We start from the raw sequence: 19,572 nt of genomic DNA, 5'->3' as shown, positions 1-19,572 counted from the left end.
ACCCTTTTCTTTATTCCCTTCCAGCCAAAGGAAGTCAAGCTACTTAAATTGGCCACAGGAACCGCTGTTATCAGACTTTAATGCACCCTACAGTGTGGATAGCATTTCAATTACACCAGTAACCAAAGATTAGCCCCCGCTTGCCTGTTTCATGCCTCGTGCCACCGTTTCGGGACGCCACGCACCTTACCTACAGGAGCAGAAAATTGAGTTGCCTTGCCTGTGTCATGGTGATTAATGCAGAAATAGTCTGCAAACCTGCGAGGAGGGAGAGCGAGAGAAATAGACAGAGACAGAGATAGATATAGGAAGAGCTGCTGCCTTCTCAGAGGCCATGAAATCCAAGCCTGGCGCTGAAATGCCTCAGATCCATTTATAAAGAGGGCTGAAAGAATCTCGTGCTGGTAACATCCTCACGAACCTTATTTTCTCTGCACGCACACATACACATAGGTGGTCATGGAGCTGTGTGTTAACGTTACAGCCGCCGTGTGTTAACAAAAACACACCAGGAATCAATTTTCACAAATAAAGTCATTAGAGAGGCTTAGACTGGTTCTATCTCTGGTACATTCTGGGTGTTGTGAAACTCGCCCGGCGGATGTTGACGCATTATTGGAGGGGAGGGATGAGAACGAGAGAGGATGCAGAAGTTTTCCTTGCCCTCGTGGTGGTTAACCAGGCAGGACAGTAAATTCGAGTTGATTTTTCTTGTCTACTAATGCTGACACGGTCCACCCAGGATATGACAGAAGTCCACCATATGAAATTCCTGTTTAAAAAAAAAAAAAAAAAAAAAGCTCTTCAAATTCCTGGCTGGCCCCTTGCATTGTTCTGCAGCTCCCTTTGATGCGTGGCCGCTGCCATGTTACTGGCCAAAGCGAGGGAGAGGGAGATAGAGACAGAGGGAGGGAGAGACAGGAGCAGAGGATGAGAGAGGGGTGGGGGAGGAAAGGGAGGGGATGGCCTCCGTCTTCGGTTTCCAGAGCTCTCCCTCGGGGAAAGGATGTGCTGAATCAGGGCTTTGTCCGCCGGCACAATCGCAGCCCAGCGAGGGCACAAGGGTGCTCTGTGTGATAGTCAATAGACAGTGCATCTCGCTCTCTCCCAACTTGCCCCACCAAATCTCCCCAAAGCATACCCTCCAACCGACACCTCCCTTTACCTGCGGCTCACCTGTAAACCCATAGTGGACCCACTTCCAACTGTAAACCTTTTTGTGTCTGCACCTCGGGAGACACTCCAGCTGGTTCTGTATCGAGGTCTGTATCATTAGCCGGCAGCCTCACCTGTTTGTAGCCCACACCCCATTAGCCGTGTGATGTTAATAAGGAACAAAGGGAAAGGTTAAAGTCCACAATCTCTCCGCGCAGATGAGGAGGAGGACTTGATTATCCAGCTAATAGTTTCCTCTGTGCACAAAGTGTGTGTACGCGCACGGTATGCACATTATTACTAATGGTCAACTACCCGCTCTCAGTGTGTACAGTGTCAGGACACCATTAGTTGACCATTAGGTAGCGTGTTTGCTCTGCTTGCGTTTGAGACAACTGGCGTCATGCTAGCGGAATCGGGGAGTGGTCTGACATGTAATTGCATTTGTTTAAGATTGCGGGGGAAAAAGGTGAGGGCCGTGTCACATGCGGCATTCTGGGATAATGAAGTAGGTGAAATGGCAGACTCAGGTGTCTACGCGCTGCAGAAGCGTTTACAGTTTACAGTATCTAGCGGCGTATTTGCCTGCCTCAGCAGCTCCTGGTGTCCTGCTATCAGTCTGGGCTAAATGGGGCCTGACCGAATCCTTTCATGTCTCAGCGTCAGACCCAGCACGATGTGCTCTCACTCACTGCCATAAACACGCACACACACACACCGACTATCCTGCCGTCATTTACCACTGCGGCAACGCATGCACGCACACACACACACGACACACACTGCGCGCGGGATTATTACATGGGCCCGAGAGATGACGCCGATGACAGATGACTGAGAGAAACAGCATCTAAAAAAAGGAAGGAAATCGTCCCCTCATTATTCCCTCATCTCACAGGCAGCCGGTTGGTCATTTCCACGGCAGAGGGAGAGAGAGGAGAGAGGCAGAGCCAGTCAGAGAGCGAATATGTCAGTTCTTGGCATCTATGATGACTGACTGCTGTGCCACTGGAGCACTAATAACAATAAAGAGGGCACCGAGCCACACTCTATTTTTACATCTCTGCCTCCTCTCTGCAGCCCAGGGGGGAATACATGCATAGGCACACACACAAACACACACACACACACACACAGGGGAGAGGCTCTAATTAGCGGCAGAAAGGAATACAATGAGTGAGTTATTAAGACACAGGGGCGGATCGCAGCCAACCTTTGCCCCCTGTCGGAGCACAGGTCACATGATAAGGGAAGGATATCCACCAGACGACGGCGCCAAGCAGCCTGTGCCCGCTGAGGAGATGAAATGGGCTCAATCTCTCTGATTGTTTTTCCTTGAGAATCATGGGAGGACAAACTCCACCATAGAATATCACTCGGCATGTTTACATTGAGATTTAGATATGTAATTTCACTGTTTCGATAAGCTTATAAGACTAGACTACCAAAACGCTGTTGAGTAAATGGATGTGTAAGAAAGGTGTGCAGGTGGAATAAATACAAAAAGGAGAGGTCGAAAGGATACTACGGCACTTTTCAAAAGTCAAACGCCTCGCAACTTTTTGCCTACCTACGTAGAATCCCAGATTGCGTCTTGCGCTAGCACAGCATGCAGATTAACTTAGTTTAGGTACCTCTAACCTAGCTCCTCTGTAGCTCCCTTCACAGCATGTCCCTCATTTCCACTCAGATCTTCATTTTCCTCTCTCTCCTTCTCAGCCTCCTACCCCCTCCCCTCCCCCCAAAACCCGCCATGGTTCCCCTCCAGACTTCTCAGAGTCTACCACATAGAAGCTGTGCAGCAGGTTCACATGCAAACTGTTATTACCGGTCAGGCACATTCATTTGTAGTATCTGAGAACAAGAAAAAGAGAAGAGCCGAAGCCAAATTTGTTCCTCCACTTAGCGGAGCATTTTCCAACCCCCCCTCTTCCCCTTCCCCAGTCCAATGAGACACTTAGGAACACTGGCTTTTATGATTTTTTTATGAATTTTTATGATCCTCTGGTTTGGCGGGAGAGCCCATTATGAAATGCAAAATAATAACTAATATTTTCCAAATGTAACATAAAGCTATGAAACTAGCCCAGCCGCCTGTTTTTTTCCACAATCTTTATAAGTATTTAAGTCTCGCACAGAGGCTTTTGAGGTCCTTTTTCCCCTCTCGCCGCTCCTCTCCGTATATTGCAGCCCACTCTTTGGCTTTCTGTCTCCTCATTCCTACCACACTGGTGGGCTAGTTGACTGAAGTTGCTGGTTATCTATCTAACTTTGACCCAGATGGAAATGTCAGGCCTTTTTTTGGCTGCAACCAGGGACTCCCGGCAGTGGCCATCTTATGCCCCTGGCTTTCTAAATATACAGCTGGAGTGTGGAGAGGGTTGCGGCCGCGTGTCTGTTTGTGTGTGTGTGTGTGCGTGTGTGTGTGTCCCTCTCGTGCTGGTATGAGTGTTTATGCGAGTCTGACTGAGAGAGGCGCTGCCAACACAGGCATCATGATCCCTCTCATTTAGGGACCGCTAATTGGCAGTTAATTAGCAGAATTGACTCTGTTGTCAGATCCCAAGTGCCAGCCCCCCTACCAACACCCCCTACCCACTAAGTTCATTTGATCTGGCTGCTTTCTTGATGCCGTAATAATAATCCCATTTTATCTGCTTTGGAGGGAGAAACACATTTTGGAAAAAAAAAAACATATTTTCATTATTGGCAGAGTAAAACAGAACAAGACTCCCTGTTGTAAGCAGGTTTCATTTTGTTTTTATTCATTTCGGCCGCGGTTGTTCCCGCTCCAAAATATCTTTTTCCGCGGCGCAATCTAGACACACGCTGTACTCACGGGGTAAGCCATGGGAGTCTCGAATAGCTGATGCTAATGTACGCCACCGTGTTTATGTGTGACTACATGAGCACATGCCGCTGTCGAAGCGCTTGGCGTGATTAACAGGGCCCACTCCCGGTTTATCAGGCACTGGGGGCACATTGGGTCATAGCATGGCATGGACACCCACCGTGGCCGCGGAGCAGCCCAGTGCCCACCTCTGTGTGAGTCTGGAGTTATGAAAAACAGGTGGTGCTTTAATAAGATTGGCAATGTCGGGCGATCATGCACAAAAATGAACGTTTTTTTTTTTTTTTTTTTTACTTGTTTTCCCCCATTACAAGCTCGAGACTCTCCAAGGCTGGTGGAATTCTCTCAGCAAAGACGGCATGCAAAGGAGAAAACGAAGCCAGACGAGGCAAAGATAGAGAGGCAAAGAGCTGAAAGAGGCATTACAGAGAAGGCATTAGAGAGAGATGGAGAGAGATGGGAGGAGGGAGGTCTTTGTACTTCTCTGCTCCTTTTGGCTCTTTTATTCCTCAACGGCTTGGTTTTATTGGTGGGTCGTTTAATAACAAGGGCTCCGCGTTTGAAATGAAGTCGAGCTGCCTTTGCGTGGGCGAGCCTCCTCCTTTTTTTTTTTTTTATTTCTTTATTTTAAGATGGTAATTTCTGTACTAGGGGTGAGAACCGGAGAGAGATAGACAATGCACGAAAGAGAGAGAGAGGGGAGAGCAGGAGGGTGAGAGTGTGGGAGAGGGAGAATTCAAGGAGAATACAAGGGAGGAAAGTAGGTTAATTTATTTCATTTGCGGGGAAGAGAAAGAACTTAAAAAGACAAAAAAGGAGGTTGGTGATAGTGAGAAACGAAAGTGTAGGATGCTGTTTTTCATGAACAAGCAGCTTAATGCACACGGGCAGCCACAGTAAGCCTGCCAGAATCTCCCTGTGCCTGAGGCCATCTGTGAGCAGAATAGCAATTTTATTACTTTGTCATTAAACCAATTTCACAGCAGTATTGTTTGTTAATGAGCAGCCGCAAACGAGCGGAGATGTCACGTACTAGAATAGCAGCAAGATTTGTGACCCCGGTCCTTCTCCTCTCTCCGTCTCATCCTCGGCGAAAAAAAACCTGTACCTCATTCTTATTCTTCCGCTCTTTTCCGCCATCATCTTCCTCCTTTAACATCCTCACCGTCATCCTCTCCCCACCATCCTCCCATCGCGCTCATCCCTCCCTTCCTCCCCCTGTTATAAGGGTCTCCCGGCTCATAAAAGGGGAAACTGCTGAAAGATAAAATGCAAAGTCTATACAGTCAAGTCTCTGTTTATGAGCTTCCATTTGCCTTTAGAGCTCATTGGGACGAATGGTTTTCTCCATGGGCTTTCAGGGCGTGCAGCTGGAAAGCCCGGGATGTTGGCCTGTTATTTAGCTCCAAAGCCTAACACGGGTGCCAACGGCAAGTGCCAACAGAGGGACTAGGCGTCTGAATAGGTGCATAAGTCCTCTGGATTGTATGCTCGATGATGTCATGCATTTTTTGTGATTTTTCAAAGTTGTTCGGAGTGCCAGGGCTTGATCGCTGCTTTTTTTTTTGTAGTAGATTTGATTGGCATCGCAGTCGTGCATTTAGAGAAAAATCACACTCCAGCTCAGTCTGGTGTGTTTTTTTTCTTCAGCTGCTTTGGGGGCTATATGTGTCTTTACGGCCAGTCGCTCTGTTTATGTTTTCTCACTCTGGAGGTCAGCTGGCAGGCTGGTCTTGGTCTTGTTGTGGCTTATGACCAGAGAGAGGGAGCGGCAGCGAGACACACAGAGGGAGATTTAAACCGAGGCCCCAGAGGATCAGACAACCTGACAGAGTAGATTTGGAATAATTAGTTTTATCTGCTGAGGGAGATAGCCAGGAGGAGGCTGCGTGTTAGCCACGGGGTGCTGCTGCTAAGCGTATCTCGGTGCTGATGTGTGTTTCGTGGGCGGCTGAATGTTGTGTTTAGGTGGACGGTGTATGGAATGAGGGGTGAGGGCATGGGGGGGGGACTAAAAAGGATAAAGGTGACCAGGTGTAACAGAATGGCCTTGAGGGTGTGTGGGTGTGTGTGTGTTGGAGCCGGAGAGGACAGGAGCTCCTTCTTTGGCTGAGCTCTTTAAACTCCGTGAACTTCCACAAGGTATTTTCTCTCTGTCCAGGCATGCTCGTTCTCTCACTCCTTCTCTCTGTTTCTCTCCACCTCCCTCGTTCACACTTTGCATTCCCTCTATCCCCCCTGTTGGCATATGCGGTAACTTCATGTAAATAAGTGCGCTGTGCCACCTCTGCTGACCTCCCTCCCCCCTTCCTTTGAGACACAATCAAAGTGCTTTTGATATGAAGAAGAGAGGCGGTTGTAATCACATCCTTAACAGCACTGCAAAGTATTATTGTTACCTGTTGTGCGTGTGTGTGTGTGTATTTTTTGTGGAGCTGTGATTCATGGCCCGGTGCCCTCTGTGGCTTTGAGGTGCAGGCCAATAAGCCCATCATGGAAGACCCTATAAATCAATATAGGCTTTTGTTTGTTTAAGCCACGCTCTGCCCTAGTTCAGGCCTGTTATGGATGAGATATCAGTGGAGTCAGTGCCAAGCAGAAAAGAGAAGGGAGGGAGGGAGAGAAAGGAGAGAAAGGAGGGAGGGAGGGCCTCTCCACAAAAACAATCCAATCTTAATTGGAACGCGGCCCAAAATCTTGGAGATATCAAACCCGGTGATTTGCAATTTGGGAGAGGTGAGAAATAAACGGCGCAGCTCGCAGCCACAGTCACACGTGTGCTTGCACTTTTGATGAAGTTATCAGAGGTAGCTGAAAGAATTAGCCACTATTAGCTAACGCTATTACACGCATAACAAGATGCAGAGATACAGGAGAAGGAGAGGGAGAAGGGGAAGGGGGAGAACAATGAGGAGTATATTACCCTAATCTAGGGTTTCTGTCTTCCCAGCCTTATGAATATTTATTCCTCCCATTACCGACGATGATGTTTCAATTGGGAGACTCTGTGAGCATGTGCGACGAGGAGGGGAGGGCAGCGGCAATGTGTTTTCCCCTAGTGGGGGGGTGGCGGGCGTCTGCCTGTACTGTAGCCCCCCCCCCCCCAGACATATCTGCTTTATCATCTTCTTGTTATACAGTATCAGAGACTTTGTTCAGGTTTCTCACAAGTACAAGGTGAAGAAAAAGCAAGTCTTCAAAATGGTATTCCTTGCCATTTGATAAGAAGTTACACTTTTTTTCTGAAATTACTGCAGATGTATCTGGTTAGGGATGTTTAATCCCACAGAATCAAACATTTTGAGCATTACTTTTTGATAATTATCAGTTTATTTTTAAAAGACAAGCACAGAAAAACATTAACAGTTTATGCAAACAGTGTCTGATGTATTGTAACAATCCAAATAATATTCCATTTAATATCTAATAATCTGTGTTTATAATAATAAGAAACTAACAACACAAAAACAGACAAAACCAACAGAACACATGTATGGCAAATAATGGAGTCATTATTAGACCCTTTATAGGAAAAATCACTCATGACAGCTCACAGACTCGGATTCAAGGACAATATTCCTCAGTTTAGGCTCAATCGAATGTGTTTTTGTGCACCACAGAGATTGTTATGCTTGTTTCGGGCTGTCACATGTGAAGGAGGCCAGTCAAAGCAGCGCACAGTCAGTGGTCGAGCTGATCTGAGAGGCAGAGGGCTTTGCTTCAGGCCACCAGGCACATCAGAGTCCCTGTGGTCCCCTCCACAGTGTCAGTGCTGCTTCTGCCAGCAGTCCCCCTTCCACAAACAACAGCTATTTATATCACCAGCCTGCTGCTGGGCTTTTTAGCCCTAAACTCCACTTCTGAACCGCGCCTGCACATGTGTGTTTGTGTGTTCTCGCTTATGTATGTCAAAGCGATTATGTGCAATTGAAACTCAGATTAATTATTCAATAGGGAAGTCGGAGGCAAGCTGACAACATTTGACCGATGACTCTCGCGGTCACTAATACGTGCTAGACACAAACACACTTACTGAGACACATCATGGAAACGTGCTTGGTGGAAACACTCGATCGCGCGCCAGAGACACAATGATGAGAAGATGATGACATCCCAGTGGGAGGGAGAATCCCTTTCCAGACACACACACTGAGTCCTGTACTCCCCAGTAGTCTGGATCTTCAAGTGCAACGGCACCTAAACCCCAGCCTTAGAGAATCCCGACCGCATATCCACGAGGTTTAGGTGTCGCTTTTTAATTGCTCAAACTGCTTTGCCCTAAATTCGCGGTTCATAGTGCAGCAGTGTGAGGAGAAAAAAAAAAAAAGTGCAAGTGCGTGGTTATATATGTTTGGGGGTGGGGTGGTAAAATGGGGGCACCTTCCCCTGCACAGCCTCCCATTGGCTCTGCTTTTCTGACTAATACAGTTGAGATTCAAGAGTTCATTTCTGCAAGTGTGTGCATGCACATGTGCAGCACATGCATGCTTACAAGTGTGCCCAAGCATGTAAGGACGTTAACTGTCGAAGCCCCTCTTGTCAGGCCCCCTCTTCTTTCCTTTGAGCCCAACCCATTATAGTCGTATAAAGGAGGGAGAAGAGGAGTCGTTTGATATGAAGCAAAGGAAATAGATTGGCCTTATTTCCTTCCTGGCTGCTGCAACGCCGACACTTGTGTTGCCTAGACGATCCAGGCAATTGACACTCAATTTTGTTTGAAATATCACGCCTCTATCATGTCATTATCAGCTTCCCCTGGTAATCCACAAAGCCGCCCTGTTTGATATCTGACAATAAGGGGGGAGTCACAGAGTCGCGGAATCTCTCACTCGATTACCAGGCAGAGAGGGGAAAAAAGGGCTGCGAATGAAAGGGGAGCAGAAGACGATGGAGAGAGAGACAAAGGGAGGGTGAAAGAAATCGAGATGGAAAGATAGTGCAGGAGGGAGACGGAGGGGCTAAAAAAAAAGTCACACATTTGTTTGATAGCAGGGAGAAGTGGATGGAAACGGATATTATACCTGCTCTCCCCACAGAGACGTACAAAAGCAGCCCAACAGTCCTGGCATTGTGGGAAAAAAGAAGAGAAATCTGGGTAATAGGGGTGGCAGTCTTCACAACTGAGAAAATGGGGCGATCTTGTAAGCACACCCACTCATCTCAGGAGGGCTGATGGGTAGGCCGGGGTAATGATAGCGCTGGATTTATTCTTTCTTGCTGTTCACCCCCCCCCCCCCCCCCCCCCCCCCTATCTCCTCTTTGTGTGTGTGTGTGCCAGCCTGCCAGCATGTCTCTGTTCTATTTCTTGCTGGCCCTGCATGAAAGCAGGAAGCCCTCACCCATCCAAAAAGGTGAGACGCCGGCTTATGAGGAATGAGCGCTACCTTCCAGCGCTGACGACCTCTGTCACGCGCTATGTGCCGGAACCTTTGACGGGGGGCTAATATTGACATACGTTGGATGTTTTTCGGATGCACTTCAGACAACGAAAACACAGCTGTTGGTCCCCTCGGCTTCTAGGCACGCAGACGATACCTTGTTGTGCACCTATGCGCGTTAATAAGGTGTTGTCTTAAGGGAGGGAGCGCAAAAAAGTAAGACGAGAGAGGCCTCGCTAACAAGGGAGATCAACTCTTTCCTTAATCTCCCTGTCTGGTGGTGATATTAAAAAGAAAAAAAGCAGCGTTAGTATAAACATTCCAGGGCAGAGGTGCCAGCCTCTGAGAAGAGGGAGGTTAATAAGGGGAAATATTAAGGGACTGTCTGGGAGACAGAAAGAGAGAAAGAAAGAGAAAAGAAAAAATGATTCCACCCTCCCTCCTCACATCAGAAAACAGGTAGAGCTAGGCCAGGTTAGCCACGCTGGGTTGCTACAATAAGGCCTCTTTCATACAGGTGTGTTGACGCCTGGGGCAGGCTTGGCCTCGGTCCATTCCATTCACCCTGGCTGATTTGAACAATAACTATCATATCTCTTAAAAGAGAAGGGAGGGTGAAGCGTCAAGAAGGAGATGCCTGAGAGCTGTGTCGGGGCCAAGAAAAACCCCCGCTGCCGTTGTCAGAGCTTGTTGATGTTTTAGTGGAGGAAAAAACGGGCAAGTTTTTTTTAACCCCCACCCCTCCATAACCCCCACATTTTTCTCTTTTTTTCCCCCCCAATCTCCCTCCACTTCTGCACGGGATTCAGTGTTTTTGTGCCGTAGGACAGAGTGTGGTGAGGAGACAGAGGAACAAAGTGCTGCTGTGTGGAGCAGCAGCTGCTGCTCGCCGGATCAAAGGGGCAACAAGCGTGGTCTTCCTGGCCCAACGCTGCTCTGGAGGTGTTTGACAGACAGTCAGCAGCTGGGGCCGCCGCGCAGCCCGCCATGTAGGGGTCAGGCTGCTGGACTGCAAGGCCCAGGGGTGACATGCCCTCACTGGACAGGGGGAAGAAGGGGAGAAGGTGTTAGATGGGAGGGTAAATAGAGAGAGAGATGTCTATGTTTGTTTCTTTTGTTGTTTGTCTCGCTGTTGCAGTTTAGAGAGCGACTTCTGGGATTGTAACCGTATATGTTTCTATCATTCAAATTGTTGGACTGTAAGACAAGATGTAAGATCTCATTAAGGCTGGAACTTGGATTTTTTTCATTAGATTAGTCAATCCTGTCTGTAATATGTCTCAGAATTGAGAAAAATGCTGACCACAATTTTACAGATTCCAAGGTGAGGTCTTCAAATTGCTCCTTCAGTCCAACCAAGTCCAAAACCCGACGGCTCTTCATTTGCTGTCGTAAACTAGCAGTAAAGGGAGGCTTGAACCAGCAAACATTTAACATTTAAGCTTAAAATTTGAATGGAATCGTTTGATTGACGTAGCATCGACCGGTCGTTGCAGCTTCATTCATCATGATCCCGCCACTTGTTCATCATAATGCACAGGCAGCACTTGAAGCCGTGTTTTCGGGGATAAAACCACCACTAGAACAGCATTGCACTCCACACTGCAGTCTTCCACCTCCTTGGTGCCGACAGAAAATCAGAGCAAGGGAAAAAGAGAGACAGACAGAGAGCGAGCATGCCGCAGTGCTATTGATTTATTTTAATTAGCTGCTCGTTAAATCGTGTCAGTTTGCAACACAAATATATAATTCTTTGTCTGATTTTCCACTTGAGTCTTAATGACTCGTGCTCCCCGGGTTTCGGAGAGGAATGACTTCTGCAGCTAGACTGACGGAGCAGTGCAAATGTTACTCATATAGGGCTGAGGGAGGGGGGAGTGGGGTGGGGGTGGCGGGGGTGATGCCACAAAAGGGCAATGAGTGGAGTAATAAAAAGGGAAAGAAAAACAGGTCAGTGAAAGTCCATGGAGGAGAGGTGAAACAGTCCCCCTTTGAGAGGCAGACAAAAGAGTGTGGAGGGGGTACGGAGCAGGCACTGTGGACGAGAGAGGGAGGGAGAGAGGGAGAGAGGGAGAGAGAGAGAGACAGAGGTAAAACTATGTAAACACAGTGGCTGCCCTAAACGTGGGCCCTCTCTGACGTTCCTAAAAAACGATCCCTCCTCGCTCCGCTTCACATCTGCACTAAATCAAACACGGGGGTGAGGTAATGTTCGCCCGGCTTATGTCTGTTGACTCCTGTTTTAACTTAAAGAAGGGGAAGAAGGGATCGGGAAAAGGGAAACTCTGCCTCTGATAGGATAAGCTCGAGGAAGGTTTTTCCTCGTTGCTAACCCCTTCTCGTCATATCTCTCTTTGTCCTTTATCTCCATCCTGGAGGAGTGGAGCCTGTGAAATGCTCCTTTGTGATAGTTTATGATAAATCCACAGATACTGGAGGTTCAGTCTGGTGGCAAGCTATGTATAAACTGTTACAGGGGGCCTGTTAGGACCATGTGAGCTGATTCAATCAGTGTTGTTGACACTACAGTAGATCAGTGTTGGAGGTTCAGTAGCCCCAGACTGCCCCACTGTCTGACCGGACCATAATTAGTGTTTGCTTATACTAAACACACCCTCCTCATGGGGTTAATTTGCATGCACTTCCTGGTCAAAGGACACTGAATGTTTTATTTCTTTCTTTTTTTGGGGAGGGGGTAGAGAGGATCAAACTAAAGCCTTCCTCCTTTGATTCCAGTGAGTTGTGACTCAATCGCTGGAGGTTTGGAATCTTTATTTCTGTCTGAAGCAGAAATATGGAAGCAATGAGCTTTAATAGGAAACAGAGGACGGTCATGTTTGCGAGCAGCGATCGCGGATCGAGTTCAGCGCGTTCGAAATTCAGATTGTGTTGCATCTAATCTTCCTGCAAAGACGTACGGGGGCCCAGCGGTTTGACTGACAAACGGAAAACTTTCCCCCCGTCCCCCCCCCCCCCGTCCCTGGCAAAACGGGCATGTGCAGGTCAGCCATGAAGGCAACAAACTGTCAACGATTTCTGTGTCACACGTTTCTGCGAGCGCGCTCTACAGGGCTACATTTGGAGCGGTCTGGCGCTCATTCCTCGGAGAAGACATGTTTAGTCTTTCCCTGTTTCCCTCTCCCGTCTCACTCTGGCTCGGTTTCTTTCTTTCATCACAAACTCGTCAAACGAGTGACCCTACTCCTGATTGGCTACGTTCCCTCCGATCTCCGCGGCAATTGGCCAGCCAAGCAGCGAGTCTCTTTCACTCTCTTCCTCATCCTCCCTCTCTTCTCACTCTCTCTCTCTCTCTCTCTCTCGCTCTTGTCTTGGCCGTGCTCCAGGGTAGGGTGGTTTGGCATGACGATTTCTCAGGGAAGGAATGCTGACAACAGGAGCGAGTTACCAGGTGTGGCTGCAAGTCAGTTAACCAGAAACAAGGCCTTTCTGACAGATTGAGATGAGGAAGCAGGAGGAGGAAGAAAGAAAAAAAAACGAATAAGTACAAGCACTGAGTCAGACGGACTGGTTTTGCTGTGTTGGTGTTTTTTGAAGATTGTGTGTTTGTCTTCAAACTTCCCGTCACCTCCCATAGTATCTGTCAACTCCTAAGGCCTTTTTCTTTCTTTTATGATGCAGTTGGCTTGTTGAAGGACTCTTAGAGGCACATGGTATGTTTTAAGATTACGCAAGTTCCCTATTAGACCTCTTCTGTCTCCTACCAACCCTTACCCTCAATCCCCCTGCACTCGCACACACACCGGGTGTAGCATAACACTGTATGCTAGCCAGGGCATTTAACACCTAAGCAGACACTCTCTGAACCCCCCCACCCCCACCCCGCCCTCCCCGTGTGTGTGAGCAGATATTAGTAACCAGGGATGCCGTGTTGATCCAGCCTAGCGGAGACCCTGTGTCAAGTGGACTCCCGCTGCGCTGGCTCCATCATTCATATCTGTCTGTTATTTTCCTCTGCGACCTGCGCCAGCCACGGCGCGCTAGTAAACTTAGCACCGCTCCAAGTCGTCCAGTGGAGATGCATATCGTCCGTACACATGTGTTTGTACACACGTGTGGCTCATTTTCAGCGGGAAGTGCTACCGAAGGCCAATTGGCAGCGGCGTGGGAAGAATGCGCTGACATGCACATGCACACGTATTTGACTGACAAGTGCGTATACATATTCACACGCACGCTCCAAAGCATTCTTAGCACTGCGAGGGCAGTTTTTGATATGCGACTTGAAAATGTGTTCAAGGCTTATTGGCTGGAGTGAACCGGTCGCCCACATTAAAACAGCAGTGGACCGCTGCCCCCACCGGCCCCGCTTTCTCCTGGGGTAATGTACACATTCTGAGCTGTATCCAAAGGAATGACCTCCACATGACCCCCTAACCTTGCCTTTAATTATTTGTTTGAAGACAGCATGGAGTTCCCATGCTGAGAGGCACTCTGTGTACCGAGTGTGCATGTGTGTGTTGGTGTTTCTGCGCTCTAACATTGAGCAGAGGCAGGCCATAATAAGCTAGACCACCAGATGTAGATAATAAAACACGGGTTTCGGCTTGGAGGTTTTTTAGCTGGTGTCCCCTGTGAGCCTCCTGTGTTCTGGTTAGCCTTCAGACACACTGGCGGTGGTTGTGGTCGTGTCCACGGTGTCGATGTGTGGATTTACAGCGCGCACGTACGTTTTTAGCGAGTGGTTGGGAATTCTCAGTCCCTGTGGTCAACCTCTGTGTCTCTCTCAGGGGCCTTTCGGGTCCCTCAGATCCATCCATCTATCCGTCCATCCCAGTTTGACCGGCCTTCATCTCCGGAGGATTCCAGGTCGTGTTGTTCTAAGCACACACCATTAGCAGCTCACGGGTCGAGGGAAAACAGTGTTATCAGGCCTGGGTCTGATAATCTCAATTGGCTTTACTCAGACTGATAAAAGGTGCTCTAAGGCCACGAGAGGGGCCCGTTGGTCACCCCCCACTCCCTCTAGTGCACCGCATCGCCTCCTGGTTACTGTGGCAACTTGTTTAGCGTACAAAAACAGAGCCTTTGTGTGTGTGTGTGGCTGAGTGTGTGATATGGTCGTGGTTAGCCAACAGGGAATGTTGACAAGAAGCAGGTCCTTCTCAGGGAAAATGTTTGAATATACATGTGTTTGTGTTCACAGTTGGGCTACAACTAGTGATTGCTTTCTTTTGTCGTTGTTTAGACAAACCCAAAGCCCAAGATGACGTCCTCAAAGGCTTTGTTTCATCCACAACTGAAAAATATTCACATTTAAGACGCTGAAAACAGAGAATTTTTACTTTTTGTTACTTAATGAATTGCTCAAACGAGTTGGTGATTAATTTAGTGGTTGACAACTATCAATTAATTCCTGCGCGCTTCATGTAACACACTTCCTGTGAGAACACGAGAGGAAGGACCCTTCAGAAAAAATGAAAGACATCTGAAACGTTGATCATACAGCGGTGCAGAGAGTATTTCCTCTGCAGTCGCTGTAGACCAAGTGCGCAAATGTAGCACCTGGGAAGAACATTCCTAATATTATGTGTTTATGGTTATGTCCCAGAATAGGTAAGAATGCACATGGTTGTGATTCTGAGCCCCTTGGTGCGTCTAGTAAGAGAGAGAGCAGGACATATATTCTGGCAGGCCTTGCACGTTGAGCTTAAAGAGGGAGCGTTATACCAGGAATGTCTCACTGTTTACTTGCTCAGCTGGTTTTGATGCTGGAAGCGTCTTCCTCTCATAAGCACTGCAGGCATTTCTGACAGCATAGCTGTCAAAGAATGCTTTGTCCCCTTTGTTCTATCAAAAAAAATAAAAATACATTTGCAGTCAATAAAAGTTAAGCCTCATTCCTTCCCTTAAATCACAAATCATCCATTACAATCATATAATTTCCAATCCAGCTCTTTCGCTCTTGCACTCCACCTCCCGTCCTTCTACTCCGTTCTCTCTCATTCTCATATGGATGCGTTTCATCTTTTTTCTCTCAGGGGCCCGAGGCACCCCTGCGTGTACCTGCACTCTGGATGCCCCCTGGCAAATGAGCACCGCGTCTCTCTTTTCCCAACCGTGCATTTTGTACGTTTAACCATGTCACTTTGAGCCGGGCAGATTACAGGCGTTTAAGTTCATTGGAGAAGGTAAGGGCAGGTATCAGGGCTTCATGGGGGATTAGGAGCCCAAATTGGTTCCAGCTCTCCCTTCCTTCTAATGACCAGTTCTTTAGCCGTGCTGATGGTGCCACGGCCTGTACGTTAGAGGAGGGCGGCGGGGCCTTTTTTTCTCTCTCTCTCTTTCTCTCTCTTCTGCTTTTTTGGAACTCCACGCTGGACAGCTCCGACGTGATTTGAAACCCCTCCTTAATATCAACCACATGGTGGTACCTGTAGTGCTACAGTCCACGCTACGTTTTTCATAAGTGAAAGTGAATGAGAGAAGGACGGAGAGAGAAAAGCGGTTGAAACAGAAAGAGAAACGAGGAGGGCTCGCTCGGCCTGAGTGGCCAGTTTGCGTCGCCACAGCCCAAGGCGTCCCATTCCAAGTTAAAAAGGTTGCCCATGGCTGGCATTCACCTCCAGATGACCTCCGGGCTCTACGCTGCAAAAGCCACAGGAGCAAGGCCGGCTGGGGAGGCTTTGTGGAGCTGCACTTATTCGCTGCTGTGGTGGTGATAAAACTTCAGACAGCCTAATTGATGGGCTCGCTGACATAACAATACCTTGTGAAAGCACGGAGTGGCCCATGCCTGGTCCTCATTTCTAGACAGCTGGAAGGGGAGCAGAACCCCCTACAATGCAACCAGAGTGGGGGTCCCACAGAGGGGAAGGGTTGGAGGTGGGAGGTGGGGGGGGCGGTGGAATGAAAGGAACCATTTGTATCCTGCACTTTGCTAACTTAAAGCTTACTTTTAAATACCAGTGGGTGATAACACCCCGGGAGTAATGTTGTTTTGGGGGAAAGGAGCTGCAGACGGGATACTGTACGCTGCCGGAGCGACTGAGACAGACAGGGGAAGAGAGAGATGTGCCACGACGAGGGTTCTTCTGTGCCCAAGCTGCACTTAATACTTGAGGAATGTCTCCCCGGTGCCCACAGCAACCAAACGTAATCAAAAGCTTTATTAAAAGAGGGGGGAATAGATCATAAGGAACATTAAAAGTATCCCTCACTGGGTTCCCAAGTCAGCACACAATTGCCCTTTTGTTTGTCGCTGTTTTGTTGTGAGCGCCTCTCTCAAGGACTCGGTGGCTAATGTCGCCATTAAGTCATGCAAAACTGTTTTGTCTTTGTGGTGCCCTGTGATGAATCTCTCTCCGCGTGTGAATGCAGGGTTGATTTAACGTTTGTTTTTCTCCTCTCTCTGTTTTTCCCCTCTTCTCTTCTCTCTGCCAGGTTCATTAACGCCAGGAGAAGAATAGTACAGCCCATGATTGACCAGTCAAATCGAGCAGGTAAAAAAAAAATAAAAGAGCATCTCAGCTGATGTACAGCTGAGTGCTGCTTCTCTCTCTCTCTCTCTCTTTCCCCAGCATGAAGACACCCTCTCTATAAATCCTTCACTGGCATGCATATCATGCCTGGAGCCCAGATTTTTTTTTTTTTTTAAAAGGGGCACCCTACATCTCCCCCCCGCCCTCCTTAAAAAAAAAAAAAAAATCCCTTCTGCTCACCCCTCTTCCTCTTCCCTATTTTCTCTATGAGTGGTGCGGGCCGTTTGCTGATTGACTCTAATTGGAGATTTCCCAGTCTAAGTGGAGAGAGAGGTATATTAGCACTCTCTCTGTGAATTACTAATTGGACACAAGAGGAGTGCCAGAAACGCTGGCAGCATTTTATGAGTTATCTCCTTTTTTTTAATGCTGTTTTTGTTTTGAATTTTTTTTTTTTTTTTCAGTCTAGGATTAAGGGGGCGGGGGTTTCCCCTCACTTTTTTCCTGCTGCGTTTTTTTCAATTCTATTCCCTCAAGGATCACGGTTCTGAATTTTGATCTTAAGTAGTCATTCAGTGCATTTTGAAACATCCAGACCGGAAGTGTACCAGTATCAGTTCATGCATTTTCAGCTCTGATCTGGGATTTTCCATTTCTTTAAAACAGATAATGGAAGGCTTCATATTCTTAATTGATAACGCATTTATTGCGATCTATTGAGATCAGATTAGAAAAAAAAAAAAAGAAGCACAAGCTGAGTAGTAAACACACCCCACTGTGTGATCCCGTGGAATGATTCAGTCTCTCTAAGCTTCATTGACTGTGGCATTACCAAAAAGAAGCCAAGTAATTTGTCTCAGGGAGGGAAAAGCTGTTTTTTCCGTTGATTAGCAAGCTCAACCGTCTTTAAAAGAAAAAAAAAAAAAAAAAAAGGTCCCTACACACCGGGGCGGAGGTTGTTCAAATGAATAAAAATGAGGTGTGGGCGACTCTTTTTTCCGCAATTACGGCGCCCTTGTGTGGAATCTTTGTCGGCGTGCAACAAATGTGCGCCGATCGACAATCTCTACAGAAAACGCTGTGACTAACAGCGCCTCACTAATCTTTACGAATTACAGATTATCCAAGATAATACCGCTATAGTCCCAGAATACACTTGTTTTGTGCAGTCTGCGAAGAGCATTAGTTCATTAGGGCTAATAATAGATAGAACCAGGTAGACATTGATGGTGCTGTCTGTATCGTGACAGGTAAACCGTGTTTAGAATGAAGAGTATATGACAGCTGAGTGACTTGCCTGCCACAGCTTAAATTCTTCTCATCCCGTCAAACTGCATGTTTTCTTCTCTCGCTTAGAGAACAATGTATCTCCTGTATGTGTGGTTTTGAATGACACTGGCCGTTTGTGTGTGTGTGTGTGTGAGTGAGATTGCAAGTGTGTGCGTGTGGGTGTGCTTGCATGTATGCACGGGGGACCTACTGTATGCGTGTTTGCATGCCACACGTCAGCCGAGGCGGTCCACAAACATGAGCACAATGTCTTACAGTATGTTTGGGCTGAAGCTGGGACAATTGCTGATTGTCTGGTGTGTTTTCTCTTCTTCTCCCCCTTCCACCCCCCTCCCCCCCTCCCTTTTTTCATGTCCACGTTTTGACTACAATCAGGTTTTCTTCTTGATCCTTCAGTGAGCCAAGGAGCGGCGTACAGTCCAGAGGGCCAGCCGATGGGCAGCTTCGTGCTGGACGGTCAGCAACACATGGGGATCCGACCAGCCGGTAAGTGGGTCCGTTCCCCCCCCCCCCATTCTATTCACCCTCTTACCCTAACGTAATGCCTGCCTTACCGGACACCAGTTTCACCCTTCGGTTATCGCGGGGGCTGATCGACACTGATCCCTCTTGTCTTGTAGCATGAGATTTAGTGACCTCAGCACGGAGCAGGTCCCCGAGTCAGTAAACCTAATACTAACAAGTGCTACTCAACCACGATAACACTTTATCTTTTAAAGTCTGTTGCCTGCCTTGCTTATTTCTTTTCCCCTAATCTTAAACATCTGGGGACAAAAATCCCTCACAACTGATCATAACAAACGGGACTTGTTGGATGCAATGCAACATGAAAACACCTCTTGACATCCGTCACTCCCCCTGCCACCCTCCCTCATCATCTTCCATCCTCAGCTAACCAAACTTCTTCCTTTTTTCTTTTTTTCTTTTTTTGTTCTACCAATGGGTCTCTTCTGACCTCTTCTGTGATTCAAACTCCTGCTGACCCTTCTCCTGGCGTTTATCTCCTCTTTCCAGGGCCTATGAGTGGAATGGGGATGAATATGGGCATGGATGGGCAATGGCACTACATGTAACCTCCATCTTGTAAAGCAAAACGCAAAGAAAAAGGGGGAAGTAAGTACTGGGCTCTTTTTCTTGTTTTTCTCACACTGTGGGGTTGTGGGTTTACATTTTTTTTCCTTCCTCCCACGATTCCCTTTCACCTCACCAGCATCTTACCCTGGCTGTAATTCTGCAGCGAGCTAGCGAGCATCGGCAGCTACGAGCTAGCATGCATGGGTGTTTTAAAGGGGTGACGGGGGGGGCTGGGAACTGGGAATTGAAGGGGGGGAGGAACCGTCCTGGGATGGAGAGGACCCGACTTGTGGCGCCAGACAACAGGAACAACAACAGAAGAAGGAGGGGGAAGAAACCAACCTGGCATGGCGGCGCACAAATTTATTTATCACAACAGCGCCAT

The 19,572-nt window shown here is 47.8% G+C and overlaps 1 protein-coding gene across 7 annotated transcripts in view; it reads left to right on the top strand.

Annotated features, from left to right (window-relative positions):
* meis2a (Meis homeobox 2a) overlaps positions 1 to 19,572 on the top strand; it is an 82,325-nt gene that overhangs the window by 57,887 nt on the left and 4,866 nt on the right. For 3 of the 7 annotated variants that reach the window (XM_030443709.1, XM_030443708.1, XM_030443710.1), the window contains exons 10-12: positions 16,786 to 16,844; positions 18,489 to 18,599; positions 19,128 to 19,226. In XM_030443709.1, the coding sequence (XP_030299569.1) occupies positions 16,786 to 16,844; positions 18,489 to 18,599; positions 19,128 to 19,186 (229 nt within the window). In that variant the 3' untranslated portion in view covers positions 19,187 to 19,226. The remainder of the gene's footprint in view (positions 1 to 16,785; positions 16,845 to 18,488; positions 18,600 to 19,127; positions 19,227 to 19,572) is intronic. The other 4 variants (XM_030443711.1, XM_030443712.1, XM_030443713.1 and 1 more) reach the window with 3 other exon arrangements.

This window comes from Sparus aurata, chromosome 16 (assembly GCF_900880675.1).
Source record: "Sparus aurata chromosome 16, fSpaAur1.1, whole genome shotgun sequence".
In the NCBI taxonomy this organism is placed as follows: Eukaryota; Metazoa; Chordata; class Actinopteri; order Spariformes; family Sparidae; genus Sparus; species Sparus aurata.
Note: the sequence above shows the minus strand (reverse complement) of the source record. Positions and strands in the feature narration are given on the sequence as shown.